Raw genomic sequence first — 17492 nt, 5'->3', positions numbered from 1 at the left:
CTCCTCAAAGCTGGCAAACATCTGGCAGAATTATTTTGGGACTTTGTCCAAAATATTAGGCATGAATATCAGAAACTCTCCTTTTATCGCAGTATTTAGTACACCTCAGTAACACAGTCTATTTCACCTCTAACACTGACTGTTTTAGCTTTTACATCACTGTTAGCAAACGAAGATTTCTACTACATTGGAAGTCTAGTAAAGTCCCATCCGTCTCTCTTTGGCTTCAGGATGTCATATTGTTCTTGGAACTAGAAAAGATAAGGGCAATTCAGAGATGTTTTTGGAAAAAATGGCAACCGTTCCTGACGTTTTTGAACTCCTTACAGACTTTACCACCAGACTGAACAAAAACTGACACCCTTTTTTATTATCCTGCTCCTATCCTTTATTCTCCTTCTTTCCCTTAAATTGTTAAGATTATTTTTAATTTATTTCTCCTTTTCACCCCAGTTATTTTCCTTAACAGAATCGTCTTAGTCTTTCTGTGTAATATTTTTATTTATTTATTTATTTTTAGTTTTATTTTTTTGTGTAGAAATGTGGCTCCTCCATAGTTCATGGGAAGGGTGGGGGGTTGACAGGAAAGAATAATAATGAAAACAATAAATAGTGGGAGTAGCAGTATTTATTTTCTCTTCCTCCACTGTGTTTGATCATTTCTGTATCTCACAATGTCAAGAAGACCAAAATGTAAACAGTGAATGGTTGTAAAACTTGCACTCTTCAATAAAGGAATGTAAAAAAATGCCAGAAGATATTCTTTTTTATTTTATTTTTAGAATTACCATCTCAGGTCCTTAAATTAGTCTAAATGGCTAAGCTACAGATAAAAACAGACAGATTTTTCCTAAGGACAAAAAAATGTCCCTTTGAAAACAAGACCTTTTTTGATCCCACATTTATCTGAACATAAACTAATGCATTCATTTATGTTACGAGTTCATTTTGGACTACTTGCTTTCAAATTAAATTTTAATATTTGTCCACCAGATGGCGCTACTTTTCCCATTCCAAGGCATGCTGTATGATTTTCACACTTTCTGCTGTTTTCTGCAGGAGTGCCTGGCTACTGAAATTAAAAGTGTGTGTTGATACTGATGATGGATAATGGTGTGTCGGGGGGATTGTTAGAAATGTCATGTGTCTGTAAGCTCCTGAATACCTTGAATTTCCCTCAGGACTGATAAAGTGTCCATCTGTCATTTAGAGTCATGGGTTTTAGCTTCTGGAAACCTTGCTCTTTATTATAGAGTTAAGTGGCCCTGAAAAGGGCCTTTTGTTTGTGAAATAGTGCAGGGCTGGTAGCAACTAAATGCCTCCAGGAGCGCTCGGCAGCCTCAGAGGTGAACTACCAGGTGAACCTCTCTCTGCTGCATCAGTAACCTGGTGGACTTGTTGGATCTAAGACACCCAGCTTTTTCCATGGGGACTGAGTTGCTCCACACAGGCTTCTACATGTGGGGATGTTGCCCCATCACCTGCCGGAACACCAAAAAAACCTGGAAACAAGGATCCCAAATGTGCACTCTGCCCCCAGCAGAGCCCAGAAGAGACTCTCTTCTGGTTTTGGCACCTCTGGTGCAAATACTGTATGGTTACTGTGTAAAGGCCGGCTCAGACTACACAAATTCAGCCAGATTTAAGCCCGACTGCAACGTCGCAGCTCATCGTCAAAACCTCGGGCCCAATGTAGAGTGTCAGAAAAGACTAACGGTCTTGTAGTGACATAATTAACGACGCATCCAAGACGCCCCATGACCACGAGTCAACAAGACTATAGTGTGTCCGAATTTTTCATACATCGTCGTCCAGTTTGACACTCTGACCTGACATCAACGACGTGAATCCTGACGTCTACCAACAGGAGAACTTTGGCTCTTTATCTATGCATCATCATTTACAAGATTTACCACTTTTATCCCCTTTTATTCCCTAAAACTAATGTGTACATTTTATTTTTTTTATTTACGCTATCACATGCATACCTGAAGTTCTAGCTGAAGGAGAGCCAGTCCATAATGTCCTCCTTTTTATACATCTGTGACTGTTATCCATAATCCAATCCACAGTTGTTTCTTATTTTACTTTTTACGAGCAGAAAACTGCTACAATCACACTGAGCGCTTCTGTTGCAGAGTGATTGGACAAGATTTGGTCGCATAGTCCGGCATGGTGCCACCGTGAACGACCAAAATAATTGTGTAGTCTGAGCCGGCCTTAAGTCAAAGAACTACAAGATCTGAAGTTCAGGCTTCTTAGCTACGTATAGACTTATATCTCAACTTTTTTGTCGCAAAGATCCATGAGAAAGTAGTGCTAACCGGTTATGTGACTGTCTTCAAATGGACACTGTATTTGACCACTTAAAGTCAGGACTGAGAGCCCAGCTCAGCACGTTGGTTAAAGTGACTAAAGATCCACAGTTAGCAGCAGACAGAGGTCTTTTCTCTGTGCTCGCTTCATTACATCTTAGTTCTGCTTTGATGCATTGACCATTTTATCTTACTACACAGACTACAACAATAGCCCGACAGCACAGGAGCTGCTTTAAATCATTTCCATCTGATCCATCTCAGTTTGTAGATGTAAATGAGTTCCCTGCACACATCAGAGTTAGCTATGGAGTTCTACAAGGTTCTGTGCTTTGACAGATCCTTTACCCTGTGAATATGCTTCCTCTAGACAACATCATGAGGAAATACTCCACAAGTTTTCATCGCTTTTAGAGGATAGCTATTCTTAGGATTGAAGCCAGATGACATCAATCATCTAACTAACCTAGAAGTGTGACTTAAAGACATTAGGACCTAGATAATCAGGATTTTGTTGCTCCTGATAACAAACAAGACTGTGTCCTGACTGTCCTGACTCCCACGGCCTTTAGATACAGATTATTTTTTTTATCCTTACAACAAAGTAGAAATCTGACATATCCTGCCTCAAATTGAAGCAGTAAAACTGAACACTGGAGGCTGCCTTAGTAAGTCACTACTGACTCTTCAGCTGTTCCAAAATGCTGCACTGACAAAAAATAAAAAAAGAGATCATCGTTATTCTACATTGACTTCTCTGTACTGTCTCCCTGTAAAATCTAGAATATACTTCAAAATTCTTCTCCTCACTTACAATGCTCTCTTGACACTGGCCTGCTCGTAGTACCCTCAGTCTCTAAAAGCAGTGTGGGAGGTAGATCCTCCAGACCCCTCTCCTTTGGACTCATCAACCTGTCAGAGTCCCTCTCAACTTTTAGAGCAGGCCTAAAATGTACCTTTTTAAATAAGCTTTTCCTAAGGCGTTCATAAGGCTTGGATCAGTCCCAGTTATTCTGCTACAGGCTTAGGCCGGCCACACACTAGACGCTCTTCAAATCTGAAATGATTTTTAAAACAAGGGAGACCACAGACATCAGGTCAATTTTGAACGATATTTCATCCTTTATCCTCTGAAGGCACACACTAGACAGCTCAGCCAGGTCGCCAGGTGGAGACCACACACCTGCCGATGTGCCAGCGACCTCGCGTGATCATGTGACTTCAGAAAAAAAAAAGAAACAAACACAGATGTCTGTGTTTCTGCGCATAAGACGCCCGTGCGAGATACTGAGACAGCGCACGCGCGAGATATTAAATCGCGCGTGCGTATTAAAAAATAAACACGTTCATGTCACCTCCGGGGCTCCGTAGTAACATGATAATTAATGTAATTACTTTTTAAAAATCGTTACTTCCCTTAATCTGGAGCGAAACATAAACCACGTGTAGCTAGTTCCAGTGTCTGAGTTCACATTAACTTTTATTTAAAGTTTACAATCTAAACTAAATCAAGGTGCGCATCAAACATTTCTGTGGTCGGAGTGTAAACAACAGCGAACCCCACGGTACGTACCTACGTGAGTCCGTACAGGAACACTTAACCAGAGACGGGAGTTCCGCAATGACAGAAGGATGTTGTGGTGGAAGCCAGAGACCTCTGATAAGCTTATCGGGGAGTACCTTGGCACTGGACCCATAGTCAGGTAAACCCTCCCACCCTGGCAAACAGCTACCAGAGCTTAGTCAGTGCACTGGGGCAGAGGGAGAAGCAGGTCATGACGCCGCCATATGTTTGACCCAACGTAGCATGCGCAGACTCTCACGGAATCCGGTTAAACGTTAAAAACTGCAAACGCAGAGACGTAGCAGTGATTATGTTAGCTATACTCCAGGATAACAGCTTCAGTGTGTGATTGTAGAGGCGACGTGGTACGCATGGGGAAGTCTTACCTTTCAACTGTCGGTAAGTTAGCCTAAACTTAGCTTAAGCTAGCCATCCTACTGTTTGCTTATGGGTGTTTTGGTTAAATTTGGGACCGTGTTAACCGATGACTCCCGACTAATGTATCCGTTGTCGCAGTTACAACAACCTCTAAAATGTGAAATGGTTTCTTTAATGCTTCTTTATCAGTTACTCGGTTAAATGCTTTCTGATAAGTATATTTTCACGCTTCAAAAGAAGAGGCATTTTCTGGTAACTTTTAGCGATTAAGATTTGGTGTAACCACGACAACAGCAGACGCATTCGGCTGTAAGTCATCAGTTAACACGGTCACTTATTAAACCATAACAGCAGTTCCGCGAGCAGGCTCATGGTTATGCATTGCTGTTTTGTAGTGGGTCGTATCTCAACCAGTTGTGGTCGCAAGTTCTTGCAATTCACACCATCAGTCACTGTGGATTTTAAAGCGTGCTAACGTTAGCATTAGCAGAAGAGGTTAACTTGGAGGAGGCTTCAGACCAGAAGGCGTCAGGTGTGTTTATCTGGGATAAACAGCTCAGTGGTCATTGATTAAATTATTAATGCATTTAGGTGGTGTTACCTGGTGGGTTGTTTGTCTGCGTCTTAAAGGGATTTAGAGCATGCAGCTGTAGTAAATACAAGAAAATGCTGTGAAAAGGGTCAACCCCAGTCAAACACAGTGTGTTTACAATTTCACAACTAAGAATGTGCAACATTTCTGATTCTTTCAGATTATTTATTACTTGTATTTAAGTATATTATTTAATGATCTATGGAGTCAAAGAATTAAGGTATTCAGTCATCTCTTCACCCCTGAGAAAACAATATTCACATTGCACAGATACAGTGCATTCAGAAAGTGTTCAGACCCCTTTCACCTTTTCTCAATTTTGTTTTGTCCCAGCCTGATGCTACAGTCTAAAAAATATTTTTTACTCTCATTAATCTACACTCAGTCAGTATCCCATCATGACAAAATGTAAACAGAATTTTAGAAAATGCTGCAAATTTATTGGAAATAAATAAGTGAAATATTACATTGACATCAGTATTCAGTCCCTTTGCAACAACACTTGAAATGTAGCATTTCTCTTGCTCATTGCTGAGTCGATAAAAGCCCTCTTGGAGTTAGCAAAAAAAAACTCCACATGAAAGCAAAGCACGTTTTCATGTGTTTTGCACAGAGGAGAGGCTTCCTCCTAGCCGCTCCGCCATAAAGCCAGATCGGTGGAGGGCTGCAGTGATTGTTGTTCCTCTGTAACTTTGTCCCATTTCAACAGGATCTCTGGAGCTCAGTTATTTTGCAAACACTATATGGACACAAGTATTCAGCTGCCTGGCCATTATGCCAACAGGGACTTTAATGACATTGTATTCAAATTTGTGTACTTTAATATGGAGTTTGAAGAAGGCCTGTCTCACAATCTCTGTTCTAGATCATCCTAAAGGTGCTGGATGGGGTTGAGGTCAGGGCTCTGTGTGGTACAGTCAAGTTCTTCCACACTGAACTCATCAAACCCCGTCTTTTTAGTCCTTCTTTGTGTACTGAGGCAGTCATGTTGGAATAGAAAAGGGCCTTCCTCAAACTGTTGCCGCAAAATTGGTAGCAGCATAGCATTGGTCAAAATATGCTGAAGCATTAAGACTGGCTTTCACTGGACCAAACCCTGAAATGCACAAACTAATCTTCTTCAACGAAATGTTTTCATAGAAACAAGATGATAAAAAACTGGGGTGTCATCGGCGGGATTGCTGCTGCAATCGCAGCTGGAGTTTACGTTCTGTGGGGTCCGATAACTGACAGGAAGAAGAGAAAAAGAGGTGAGTACCAGTCTGACATAAAAATTCTAAGCGGGAGACCGGACATAAAACATGATCTGGCTATGAATCATTCTTATTTTCCAGGTATGGTTCCTGGTCTGCTGAACCTGGGCAACACCTGCTTCCTGAACTCTTTACTTCAGGGTTTGGCGGCATGTCCCTCCTTCATCAGGTGGCTGGAGAAGTTTTCTGGTTCACCTGTGATCCGGTCCTGCAAAGATAACCAGTTGTCCTTAACGCTGCTCCAGCTTCTCAAAGGTACATAAAACTAGTCTGTGAAATGAGTCGTTAGAGTGTATTTGACATGTAGTAGTGATTCGTCATGTTTTATGGATGATGTATGGTTGTTCCTGCACCGACAGCTCTGTCCAGTGATGAGCCCGGGGACGAGGATGTGCTTGATGCTGGGTGCCTCCTGGATGTCCTCAGACTGTACAGATGGCACATCAGTTCATTTGAAGAGCAGGTTTGTCTGTTGCTGTGTTTACATAATGATTAAAAAACTGCTGATGTATTGTGTTAGTCAGACTAAAACTGGTCTGAAAATGCATGTAAACAAGTCAGTCTGAGGTGAATTTCTCCACAGCTGCTGCAAATGCCATGGCAGGATTCCCTTTATATTGTTTTCTTATTTTCTTGGTGGTATTTCCTTAAATAAAGATGTATTGGTTTTGTTTTAAAAGTGAGCCCTGTTAGTGCGTTAAAAGGCAGCTGTGGACACAGATCCTTAATGGGGACATATTACACAAAAATCATTTTTTTCAGGCTTTTCTCACCAAAATATGTGCCCCTGGCCTGTCCACAATCCCCTCAAGTACCAGAAAAATCCATTCCCTCCTCCCCTCTCTTTCTCCTCCTTTCAGAAAATGTGTGCTGAAACAAGCCATTCTCAGATTTTCCCTTCATGACTCATGAGGGGGGATTAAGCACCGCCCCCAGGTTTGGTTGGCCCTCCCCCCTTGGAAGAATATTCCGTCCTCCTCTTCTGATCGTCCTCTCAGCTGCCAGCTGAGATGCTGGATAGCTCAGTGCATTACACTGCTGGCTTTGGTCTGGGAGATTAATGGTTCAAATCCCAGTCAGGTCCTTAACTTTGGATAAAAGTGTCTGTAACATTGTAACACCAGGAGTGCCACATCCATTTCCTTGGAGGAGGTGTGGTCAGGGGCGGGGTCAGACAGCTCATTAACATTTAAAGCCACAGACACAGAAACAACTCGTCCTGAGCAGGGCTGAAACAGGGGTTTTTAGACATGAAAAATTCTATGCTGGAGTGTTTTTTTCTTTTCAGCAACAGACTTCACAGGCATGTTTTGGGGACCTCTGAGATCAATATAAACTTCTCTTAAAAGGTTTTAATATGTCCCCTTTAATGTGTTGAGGAAAAGCAAAAGGAGGCTCAACAAGGACAACAAAGACAAGGAGCTAGACTGACAACTGACAGGCCAGGAAAACATGTTTATTTTTTGTTTTCCAAATGTACAGAGGTGTAAAGTTGTTCATGCTTTGATTGTTTAGCTATAGTTTGCTGGGTATTGAGTTGTTTTTGTGTAATGTTTACTGTCATTTTTACCACATGTCTTTAAAGTCCTGTGTTTGTGTTAATCCTCCTCCCAGGATGCCCATGAACTTTTTCACGTCCTAACATCGTCTCTGGAGGAGGAGCGGGATCGCCAGCCAAAAGTCACTCACTTCTTTGACATGCAGGCTCTTGAGGTGAGTTATCACCCGGAAACTTAACACAGATATCTGTCATCGTGTTTGAAGATGTCCGGTCAGTTCAGTTTTTGTATGAGCATTAAAACCTCAGATCTCTTCCTGTTTCTTCTGTTAAGATTAGTGTATTATTAAGACCTCTGAAATTTTTTAAATTACACCTAAAATCAGTGCCGCACAATTATTCTAATTGCAATAACAGTCACAATGTCAGGCTGTGCAATTACATAATTACATTAAAGGATGCAATTATTTTTTAATTGAGAAGAACTTGAAAGGTTTCCAAAAAGGCCTGCAGAAAGGACTTCAAGTTTACAATGGTGTGCCACTATTGCACTTTGTAGAGGTATATTTATTTTCAGAACAGGAAGAACTTTTATTTTTTGGAAATATTCATTTATTTTGAAAGCAGTACTGTAAAAACTTTTATTTGTGTATTTTGAGGTGAGATATGCACAATTCAGAACTTTTCCCTGCATTTTTTGTGATAAGCAAGTAGACTCATGACACCGTTTATGGATAATAACGTAATCACAGTATTAGTATTGTCCAGTATGAATGCATTTGCACATTGTTACCAAATCATGCAGCACTACCCCTAAAGTCAGTGTTCGGTGCAGCTCACCTTCACTGGATAAGCAGAATCCATAATCCGGCACCTGCTGTGATCGAGTTTGACACCCCTGCATTAAACTTTGTTTTTTCCTTAGGGACACAGGAGGGTTGAAAAATAATCAAGTACTAAGCACAAAAACTGGCATTTAAGAGGTTAAAATTTTTAAACAGAATGAATTTAATTACAAACGGTGAGGACTGTAGTTACTTAAAGGATTTATACAAAAGCATTTGGAATGATACATTAATACATAATTTTTATAGCAGTCTTTATTGGAGGGTATTTTTACCCTTAGGGACATTGCTGTTGCACTTTTCATACAGTTGGACTCTACACAAATGCTAAAAATTGCTAAAAATCTATCTTTATGCCAACTTTTGACACTCTCAGGCTCAGATAATTCTACCCCAAAGAAATCAATTTTGCATGTATGTGATGGAAAATAATTCACTTTTTATGTTTTTTTGTTTTTACTAAAAACCAAGTTCTCATCACAAAAACTGGCATTTAAGGGGTTAGAATTTTAAAACAATGATAATTTTCATTATACATGGTGAGGACTGAAGTCACTTAAATTATTTATACAAAAAATTGGAATGATACATTAATACATAATTTCTTTATGGCAGTCTTTATTGAAGAGTATTTTTTACCTTTAGGGACATGGGTGTCGCACTTTTTTTTAGGGATGCAGGAGGGTTAGAGAATAAATATTCAATGCACAATCTGAGAAAGAAAATGTTCCTTACTGTGTGCTGTAAAGCATTTGAGTGATGTAATCAGTTACTGGTATCAGTCAATTTAACTTTATTTACATAGAAACTTTCAAACAAATTCAGTTGGATTTTAATGCATTTTACACTGCAGAAGAGTGACAAAAGGGTTGGATTAATAGATTAATGCAAAAGATGGACGATTTTAAGAAGAGCCGATTAGAACAGAGAGAGAGAGATGAACGGCATAGCAATAAAAGAAATAAATAATTAAACAAGAAGCATTAAAATTAATAAAATATTAGAAAACTGTGATGAAATATTAATTTCAAATCTCAAATGATAAAAAGCCTGTAAAATTGGACATAAAGAATAGTTGTCATAAATAGAGATAAATCAAATCATAAGAATCCTAAATTTAAAAATTCAAATAGGACAATTGTTGTGATATTACCAGAAAGCACAGAATCATGGAGAACTACATAAAAGCTGGACTCAAAAAGGGAGTTTTAGCTTGCATTTTAGAATCTCGATATTCTCAGATATCTGGTTCTTCTGATGGATTTTAGTATTCTTAGTATTCTCTAGAGTCTCTAAACTCTAGCAAAATAAGACCACTGAATTTGCACCAAATGTGGTCAAAATCTTTGTTTTCAGGTTCACCACAGCCTCTATAATTCTTGACTAGAAACTGTGGCAAAAAACCTGCAGAGACCTCATTAGCAACATTCCAGCCCCTGATACAGTTGGTAATTTTTCCTAGAAATGTTACCTTAAAATTGATGCTATAATTGGTTTCCTCTGGATTAAAAGCACAGATGTTTTACAGTTTATCACAAGTTCCCAGCTAATATTAATTCTTCTTTGACTGATCCTCATTTCTGTGTCTTTTTACACCAGAGTCTCCCTGATCAAGATGTGAGAACTATGACCTGCAGAAGTCGAGGTAAGGAGACGGAGAAAAAATTCAGCTCAAAATATCGAACCAAAAAGGATTTATTTTATCCGCGTGTTGTTTTTTTTGTTTTGTTTTGTCATACAGCTCCTCTTCATCCGATACCGAGTCCGTGGAAGTTTCAGCATCCTTTTCACGGCCGATTAACGAGCAACATGTCATGCAAGCGCTGCGAACAACAAGTGAGTCACAGGTTTTCCAGGACTGTGAATTTCAAACATGTCTGAGTTGATGGAGTCATAATGTTCTCACTGTTTAACATGTTTGATTTTGTCCAGAGTCCTGTACGGTACGACTCGTTTGAGAGCCTCTCCCTGTCCATCCCTTTACCTCAGTGGGTATGTAAGATGTATGGTATGATGGCAGAAAAACCTGAAGATTAGAATTTTTAATAGCATGTCATCATAGTTCAGTTAATTTTGCTGTAAGTGAAACTTCTCTGTTTGTCCTCAGGGTCGACCCATCTCTCTAGATCACTGTCTTCAGCATTTCATCTCCTCAGAAACCATCAAAGAGGTGGAGTGTGAAAACTGCACCAAGGTACGTTCACTACAGGCTCATGCCTTATAATTATCTGAACCAGGTATAATGAGGTTGAACCCCGACCTTCCAGATGAGAGATGATGCCTCTATCTACTGAGCCACATTCACTGTTTTTTTTTTTTCCAATAGTGAAGATAATTTCAGCTGTTCTAGAAGAGACTGCAGTTAAATAACTTCATGTTTTGGTCTGAGATTTCTCTATTGAATGTCGCTTTTGTTATTTAGGGATTCTAATCATGATTCTTTGTCATATCTGAGTTCAGTGTTAAATTACACCAGAACTTAAACAGAGCCGCTGCAACAGGAAACGGTTTGATTTGTCATGTGTATGTCCAGCTGGAAACTACAAACAGAAACACATTATGACACAATAATAACAAGGCATTTTCTTTTGCATTTATATGTCTGGCTAACATCTTTAATTTCTTTACTGGCTCGTCTTTCTTCAGCTTCAACAAGGAACCACAGTAAATGGAGAAGTTCTGGAAAACCAGAGAACAACATTTGTTAAACAGCTTAAACTGGGGAAGGTCAGTGTAATTTTCATGCCACACATCCCTATCAGCCTGATATTAATGACCTCAGATGTCCATCTCTAGCTGGTGCTCTCTTTTTATCTGCTAATCCTCTCTGTTATCTCCCTGCTGTGCCAGCTCCCCCAGTGCCTCTGCATCCATTTACAAAGACTGACGTGGTCCAGCGAAGGAACCCCCATCAAGCGACAGGAGCACGTCCAGTTCACAGAGCATCTATCGATGGATCGCTACAAACACAACGCCTCTGCACAGAAAATTCAGAGGCTCAAATGTGCTCCAAAGAGCATGAAGGCAGAAATATCAGATGAATCAAATGAAAAGCCCATGGCCAATGGAACAGGTGCGTTTGATTTGTTCCTATCATATTCCACTTCACTTTTATTAATATTTTGAATCATATCTTCCTTTGGTTTTGGTTTTCAGATGCAGAGCATCGTAACAACAACAACAAACCTTTTACCAACGGAACCTGTTCGTCTGTTTTCCTTCACTCTCCTGGTGTGAACCCACAGATCGGACTTACCTATGACTACAGGTGAGCTTAATGTCAAAGAGCATATGTGACATGTTACAGGGATATTTAGGTAATTTTAAAGTAGGGTTGTATGAGGGACGAGGTGATAGTGCAATAAGCCCCCAGTATCTTCAGTGAGTGTTGCCCTGTATAAAGGACACGCTTGGAGAAACTAGAATATACAGCGTAGCAGACAGGTATAGCTGCTCCATGTGATATAGCGTGTTAAAGGCTCATATGAGCAGCTGTTTGGGTCTGTGGGCTTCGTCAGAGGAAAAAACAAAGTTAAAACAACTCTAAAATGAATGATGTGGATAGGAGGGGATACTTTTATGAAACGAAATACACAGAGAAACTTCTATGGATGGAAACTGAAAGGGAGAGAAACCTTAGTGGACACCAGTTAGCAGGAGATATCCTGAGGTACAGGTTGGTGTGGATGAGGAACCTGTGAGCTCATGTCCACGAGAGCTACCGCTGTCACAAGTGGGACTTCACAACACTTCTTCAGGACATTTCTGATCAAGGATCACGGCTTACATACGTCTGCAGCCTGCATCACTCCCCATCCAGAGTTCCCTTACTAAATGCAGGTGTTTTATGGGCCTTCTTCAACTTTCTGAAGATGAATTGGAGAAACCAAGCCCAGTCAGAAGAACTGAATATAAATTTGTCATCCAAATAAGTTAATGGTTGTGGCTTTTTTCCTCTAGTGTCTAATAATTAGGCAAGCTTAGCACGATACATACTTTCTGAAAACAATGTGACAGCTGTTGAACTGGAAAACTGAGCTGAAATAACTAGTTTGACTTAAATTTAGTGTTGTTTCCTCTGTTACAGCCAGAACAGCTTCTCAGATACACTAAGGAGGAAGAGCACGTAGTCGGTAGCCAAAGCTCACATTGCAAAATAGTGCCAAATACAGAAGTTTTCCTAAGTGAAACATGACACTCTTCAAAAATGTTGGATATAGCGTTCAATTGAGCCAGCATTGTTTTCTGGGCCATTTTAACCATAAAATCACAAAATTACCCAAAGCTGTACTATCACCAAGTACCTTATACAACCCAACTTTAAAAAAATGCAGAAATATCCCTTTAAGATGACTTGTGTTGAGAGGTATAAAAAGTCCATTTGTGTAATGTAGCTGGTTTCATCTCTTTTAAATGTGAAGAAAGTCTAAAAAATGGTGGAGTATCTTGAAAATGCAGGTTGTCCTTCCAGCAGAGTTGATATTTAAGGAACATCTTGCTGAGCTGTACAGGAGCTTGTTGCTGCTTAGCACCTGAAGAAACTCAGCCGCCCGATTCACTAAGGGGGTTGTTCAGACAATGCATTAGCAGGGATTAAAGAAGCTTTCTGAAAATTGACTGCCTTTTACTACCACATCCATACTCTGCATTAACAACACATCTCCAGATATCAGAACTCACACGCCCTTCTCTTATTCTGACAACGGCCCATGTATCATAGCTGTGGCTCTCTTATCCCTACATGCTGTGCTATGAAGTTGCTGATAAGGAATGGGGATGAATGGTGAAAACAATGGGTGAGAAGTGACAGAAGCATTAGTTATACCTGGCAAAAATGGTTAAAAGCAGCAAAGACATACCAAAAAGTGAGTGAAAAGTGACTGAAATGGGCACAAAGCAGCAAAAAAAGAAAGTAGGTGGGAAAATGGGCAAAAAGCAGCAAACAGTGGCAAGAATGGTAAAAATAAAAGTGTCATTTAATGGCAAAGGGCAGCTTAAATGGGCAAAAGTGACAAAAAAAGGGGGAAAAATGCTAATTGCTAAAAGCAGGATAAAAGTGGCAAAAACTGGGGGGTTGTGGCAAAAAGAAGTGGTAATAATGGGATCAAAAGCATTAGTGGATATAAAGGGGCAAATAAGAGCAATGGAAATAAAACTAAGGTCGACAATTAAGTTTGACAATTAAAGCCTTTAAGTGTGGGAAACAAACTGATCAATGTGATTTGCAATGGAGGAGAATTTCTTAAGTCAAAGTTTCCCTTCATTAAGATTTTCTGGGGGAATAATATTTCCAAAATTGACATGAAAGAGCCACAAATCATCACAAATGAGCCGCATGTGGTTTAGGGCCAGGCAATTAATTGCAAATTAGATTAAATAGCAATATGGCCAGCTGCAATTTTCAGATCGCAGAAGGTGCAATATTTCATTAACCTGAAATTTGTGTCAAAATACTAGTTTGAGACTTTTTTTGCAGCAGAGATGTTGTGCATTGCATATCATGCAATCATTCTAGTGGCATATTTTTAAAATAGTGTACCAAAAAAATCCTATTTTCTTAATTTTTGTATGTTTTTCTTGTTAAATATAAGAATCATAAAATAATACAACAGTTCACATCCAATTTGAAGAATGAATTGAAATCATCACAATTAGATATTTGATATAAAAGTGTTCAGCCTTAGTTTAATCTAATATTGTGTTTGTTATAGTATGGAATGAATTATTGCTTTTTTTTTTCTTTTTTTGGAAAATATATGAGATGAGAAACTTAAGAAATAATCGTATATTAAATCGCAATGGCAATATTGGGTAAAAAAAAAAAAAAAAAACGCACTTTGATTATTTTCCCAAATCGTTCAGCCCTAAAGTGGCTCAAGAGCCACACGTTGCGTATCACTGCATTAAGGAGTACAACTTGGTATCAAAATGCTGTTTACTCTAGCCGATTTAGGGGAGCATTTAACCCTTTGCGTGTTTTCAGAATTTTACAGTGTCTTTTTGACTCATTTGCAGGTTTAGCAGCTGCATATGCTGTGCAGTCCTTTAGTGGATCAGGCTCTGAGGGTTTTTTTTTCTTTTTTCTTTTCATTTCGGGAGTCTTAGTGTCTTTTAATGTTTAATGGTTTCATCTGTCCTTCCAGTTCTTCAGAGTACCTTTTCCAGCTCATGGCCGTGCTGGTCCACCACGGTGACATGCACTCAGGACATTTCGTAACGTACCGCCGCAGCCCCTCCTCGTCCCACAGCTCCACCCCCTTCAGTTCCCAGTGGCTGTGGGTGTCAGACGACTCGGTACGGAAAGCCAGTCTGCACGAGGTGCTGTCCTCCAATGCTTACATGCTCTTCTACGAGAGAGTGCAAAGACTGAACCTCGCTCTGAGCTCGGAGGAGTAGACCGGACACTCACGACCTCACAGCCCAACTGACTTCTGCCTTTCCAGTTATCATGCAGTTACCAACAGGAGGATTGGGACTTTGTTACGACGAGACCAGAGAGGAAACACATCCCAGCTGCACGTCCACATCATTGGACGTGCAGCACTTTGCCTGCTACAGTGAACTGAAGGCTCTTAATCCCAAAGATTACTGATCTGCACGATTTTTATTAAGATGTTTCTTTAAAACGTGACGGTTTTCATTGTGCAACTTTTCAGCTTCTAGGGAACAAAAGAACAGGAACACCTGAATCTGTAGTGAGTCCCAGCATTATACTGTGCATTACTACAGTTCTGTATTGCACAATATTGGATTTTTGCCAATATCCGGCATGCTGATATTCCTAAAGTTATATTGATACCAGTGTATACACACCTTTTTAATCGTGAGAAGCACTGTCTCCTGTCCAAAGATGGACTGAGTCAAGCAGAGCTAAGAGTGAAGTTAATAGTCTGGTGGTTGTTTTACATTTGAGTCTTCTTTCAAAATGATCAGGGCTCATGGTGGGCCTCCATAAGTGTGTAGCGCTCCAGACAACCACCTCTACCTGATGATACATTTGTATATTTAAAGCCTATTGATGATCAAAGCCAGTGGTTCCCAAACTTTTTTTGTCAGGCTCCCCTTTAGCTGATGACAATATTTTCGCCCCACCCCCATCCCTCCCTATGTATCAAATTGTAAAATCATGTAAATGCACGGCAAACACACTGGCATTTACAGCTTTTGCACACAAATTCCTCTTTTTTTTTTAGAATTTACCACAACATAAAACCTTAAAAAACTGAGTTTTAAAATTCTGACTCTCTGAAGATGAACAGTAAATACAAACTTAACAAACATCTTTAATATTTCTTAGTCCTGCAGTAATTTCAGTGACTTCATGGGCTTTTTTGTTTACAGATCTCTTGAGTCTTGGGTGCGGCGGCTAGTGACAATCTTAGCCCATTTTCAGTGTCCAGCTTTGATTTGTTTTTTTGTCTTAATTGCAGCAACAGCTTAAAAAACAGATCTCTCACACAGGTTGGATGTTGCAAAAGGGAGAGTGTGGCCAAGGCTCTAAATGACATTGTTGAATCAAAGGTGACATCAATGAACTGCTCCTATTTTGTAGTGCTGAAGTCATCAGCTTGTGTTGCTTAGCTTTGTCTTGCCGTGCCTCCCCTATAATGGCCTTGCGCCCCCCTGGGGGGGCCCCCGGCCCACTTTGGGAACCACTGATCTAAACCCTTGGTTCCCAACTTGAGGTCTGGGACCCCCTTGGGGGATATGTGAAGGGGGAGCTCACTGTAAAAAAGTTTGGGAACCAGTGATTTAAACTGCTGATATCTACAGCTGATAAATCCACTGCATATATCAGCAGGAAATTTTATATCTGCTGATATTGATAACTAACTTTTTAAGCTACCTATGGATACCAATATCATGTCAATAATATTGTGCATCCCTAATTATCATCAAAAAGCCCAATTCAGACCAAAGATTAAAGAGACAATGGGGCCACTTTAGTGTAGCAGGGGACAGTTGCAGCAATGTAATCAAGCTGTTGCAGCTCAAGTTGGGTTAGCTGATGATGTTTCCTGTCGAACCATTTACAGCTGGTTTTACGATGCAAGAAAGGTCATGTGTATCAGCGGCCAGTCAGGACCTTGAAGTGTGGAGAGGAAGAATCAGCTGGTCACAACAACATCATCGCTGGGAGACACTCATGCATGCTGTGGTACAGTGGCTCAGCAACAGTCTGAACAGAGGAATTATTTTAGGACGTGGTCTAGATCAGTGGTTCCCAAAGTGGGGTCGGGACCAAACTAACTTAAATAAGTAAAACTAAAATTCAAAAATTATTTTAGTAAACTGAAACTAAATAACAACTAAGCTTTACCCCAAAAAAACAAAAACTAACTAAAACTGTATAGTGCACTTGCAAAACTAACTGAAATAAAACAAAAATGGAGACAAAATATCCTTAGTTTTAGTCTTTGACACAACCATACTGACTGGTACCTACACACAAGTCTGGGGAGTGTAAAATGGCCTGATCTGATTGGTTAAGATTTCACACAGTGGTAGTTTTATGTCTGGTACTGTGTCCAATCATCATTATTCAAGAAATTAATGCTAAGTGGAGAGTAGCCTGTTTTAATATGTTTTTAAAAATGCATGATGCTCACCCAGCCCCAACATCTATCTGTAAAAAAATAAAACTAACTCTAAAATGAATAAAAATTAAACTAAAACGAAGCATTTTTGCAAAATAAAAACTAAACTAACAAACCAGCAGTCAAAACTAATAAAAACTAAACTGAAATTGAACACAGGAAGTGAAAACAAAATAAGAATGGAAACTAATGAAAAGTCCAAAACTAGTATAACCTTGGTCAGGACCCCCAGGGGGGTCGTGGAATACTTTCCATAAAACAAAGAGAAAATTCATGATTTAAAATCGTTAATTGCATCTATTATTTAAAAAGTATTTTTTGAATAACTTCAAATTAAAATCAAAACATTGTTAAGTGATATTTGTGCTTAAATGCAGGTAAAAGTCACAAAAAAAAACCATCAAACGCTTGTGTTCTACATGATGCTTTATGCAAATTTTGCGCTTTATC

The 17492-nt window shown here is 39.6% G+C and overlaps 1 protein-coding gene across 2 annotated transcripts; it reads left to right on the top strand.

Moving 5' to 3' along the window:
* Nucleotides 1-3911: 3911 nt before the first annotated feature.
* LOC121510182 (ubiquitin carboxyl-terminal hydrolase 30-like) lies at nt 3912-16770 on the top strand. 2 transcript variants are annotated; one of them, XM_041788129.1, is made up of 13 exons: nt 3912-4018; nt 5990-6099; nt 6184-6357; nt 6462-6565; nt 7717-7815; nt 10045-10090; nt 10187-10281; nt 10378-10437; nt 10553-10639; nt 11092-11172; nt 11296-11518; nt 11602-11713; nt 14589-16770. In XM_041788129.1, the coding sequence occupies exons 1-13, from the start codon at nt 3948-3950 to the stop codon at nt 14839-14841; spliced, it is 1515 nt and encodes a 504-aa protein (XP_041644063.1). In that variant the 5' UTR covers nt 3912-3947; the 3' UTR covers nt 14842-16770. The 2 variants fall into 2 exon arrangements, with proteins under 2 accessions (XP_041644063.1, XP_041644064.1); XM_041788130.1 differs by lacking the exon at nt 3912-4018 and adding an exon at nt 4060-4278.
* Nucleotides 16771-17492: the final 722 nt, after the last annotated feature.

Source organism: Cheilinus undulatus, linkage group 5 (genome assembly GCF_018320785.1).
Source record: "Cheilinus undulatus linkage group 5, ASM1832078v1, whole genome shotgun sequence".
Taxonomy (NCBI): Eukaryota; Metazoa; Chordata; class Actinopteri; order Labriformes; family Labridae; genus Cheilinus; species Cheilinus undulatus.
The sequence above is the reverse complement of the archived record's forward strand: the minus strand, read 5'-3'. Positions and strand labels throughout refer to the sequence as shown.

What these genes read in the sequence shown, in the direction of transcription:
- LOC121510182 (XM_041788129.1), top strand. Translation starts at nt 3,948, where the DNA reads ATGTTGTGGTGGAAGCCAGAGACCTCTGATAAGCTTATCGGGGAGTAC. An exon ending in GCTGCTCCAGCTTCTCAAAG is followed by an intron (nt 6,358 to 6,461) that starts GTACATAAAACT and finishes CTGCACCGACAG; the next exon opens with CTCTGTCCAGTGATGAGCCC. An exon ending in AGTGTGAAAACTGCACCAAG is followed by an intron (nt 10,640 to 11,091) that starts GTACGTTCACTA and finishes GTCTTTCTTCAG; the next exon opens with CTTCAACAAGGAACCACAGT.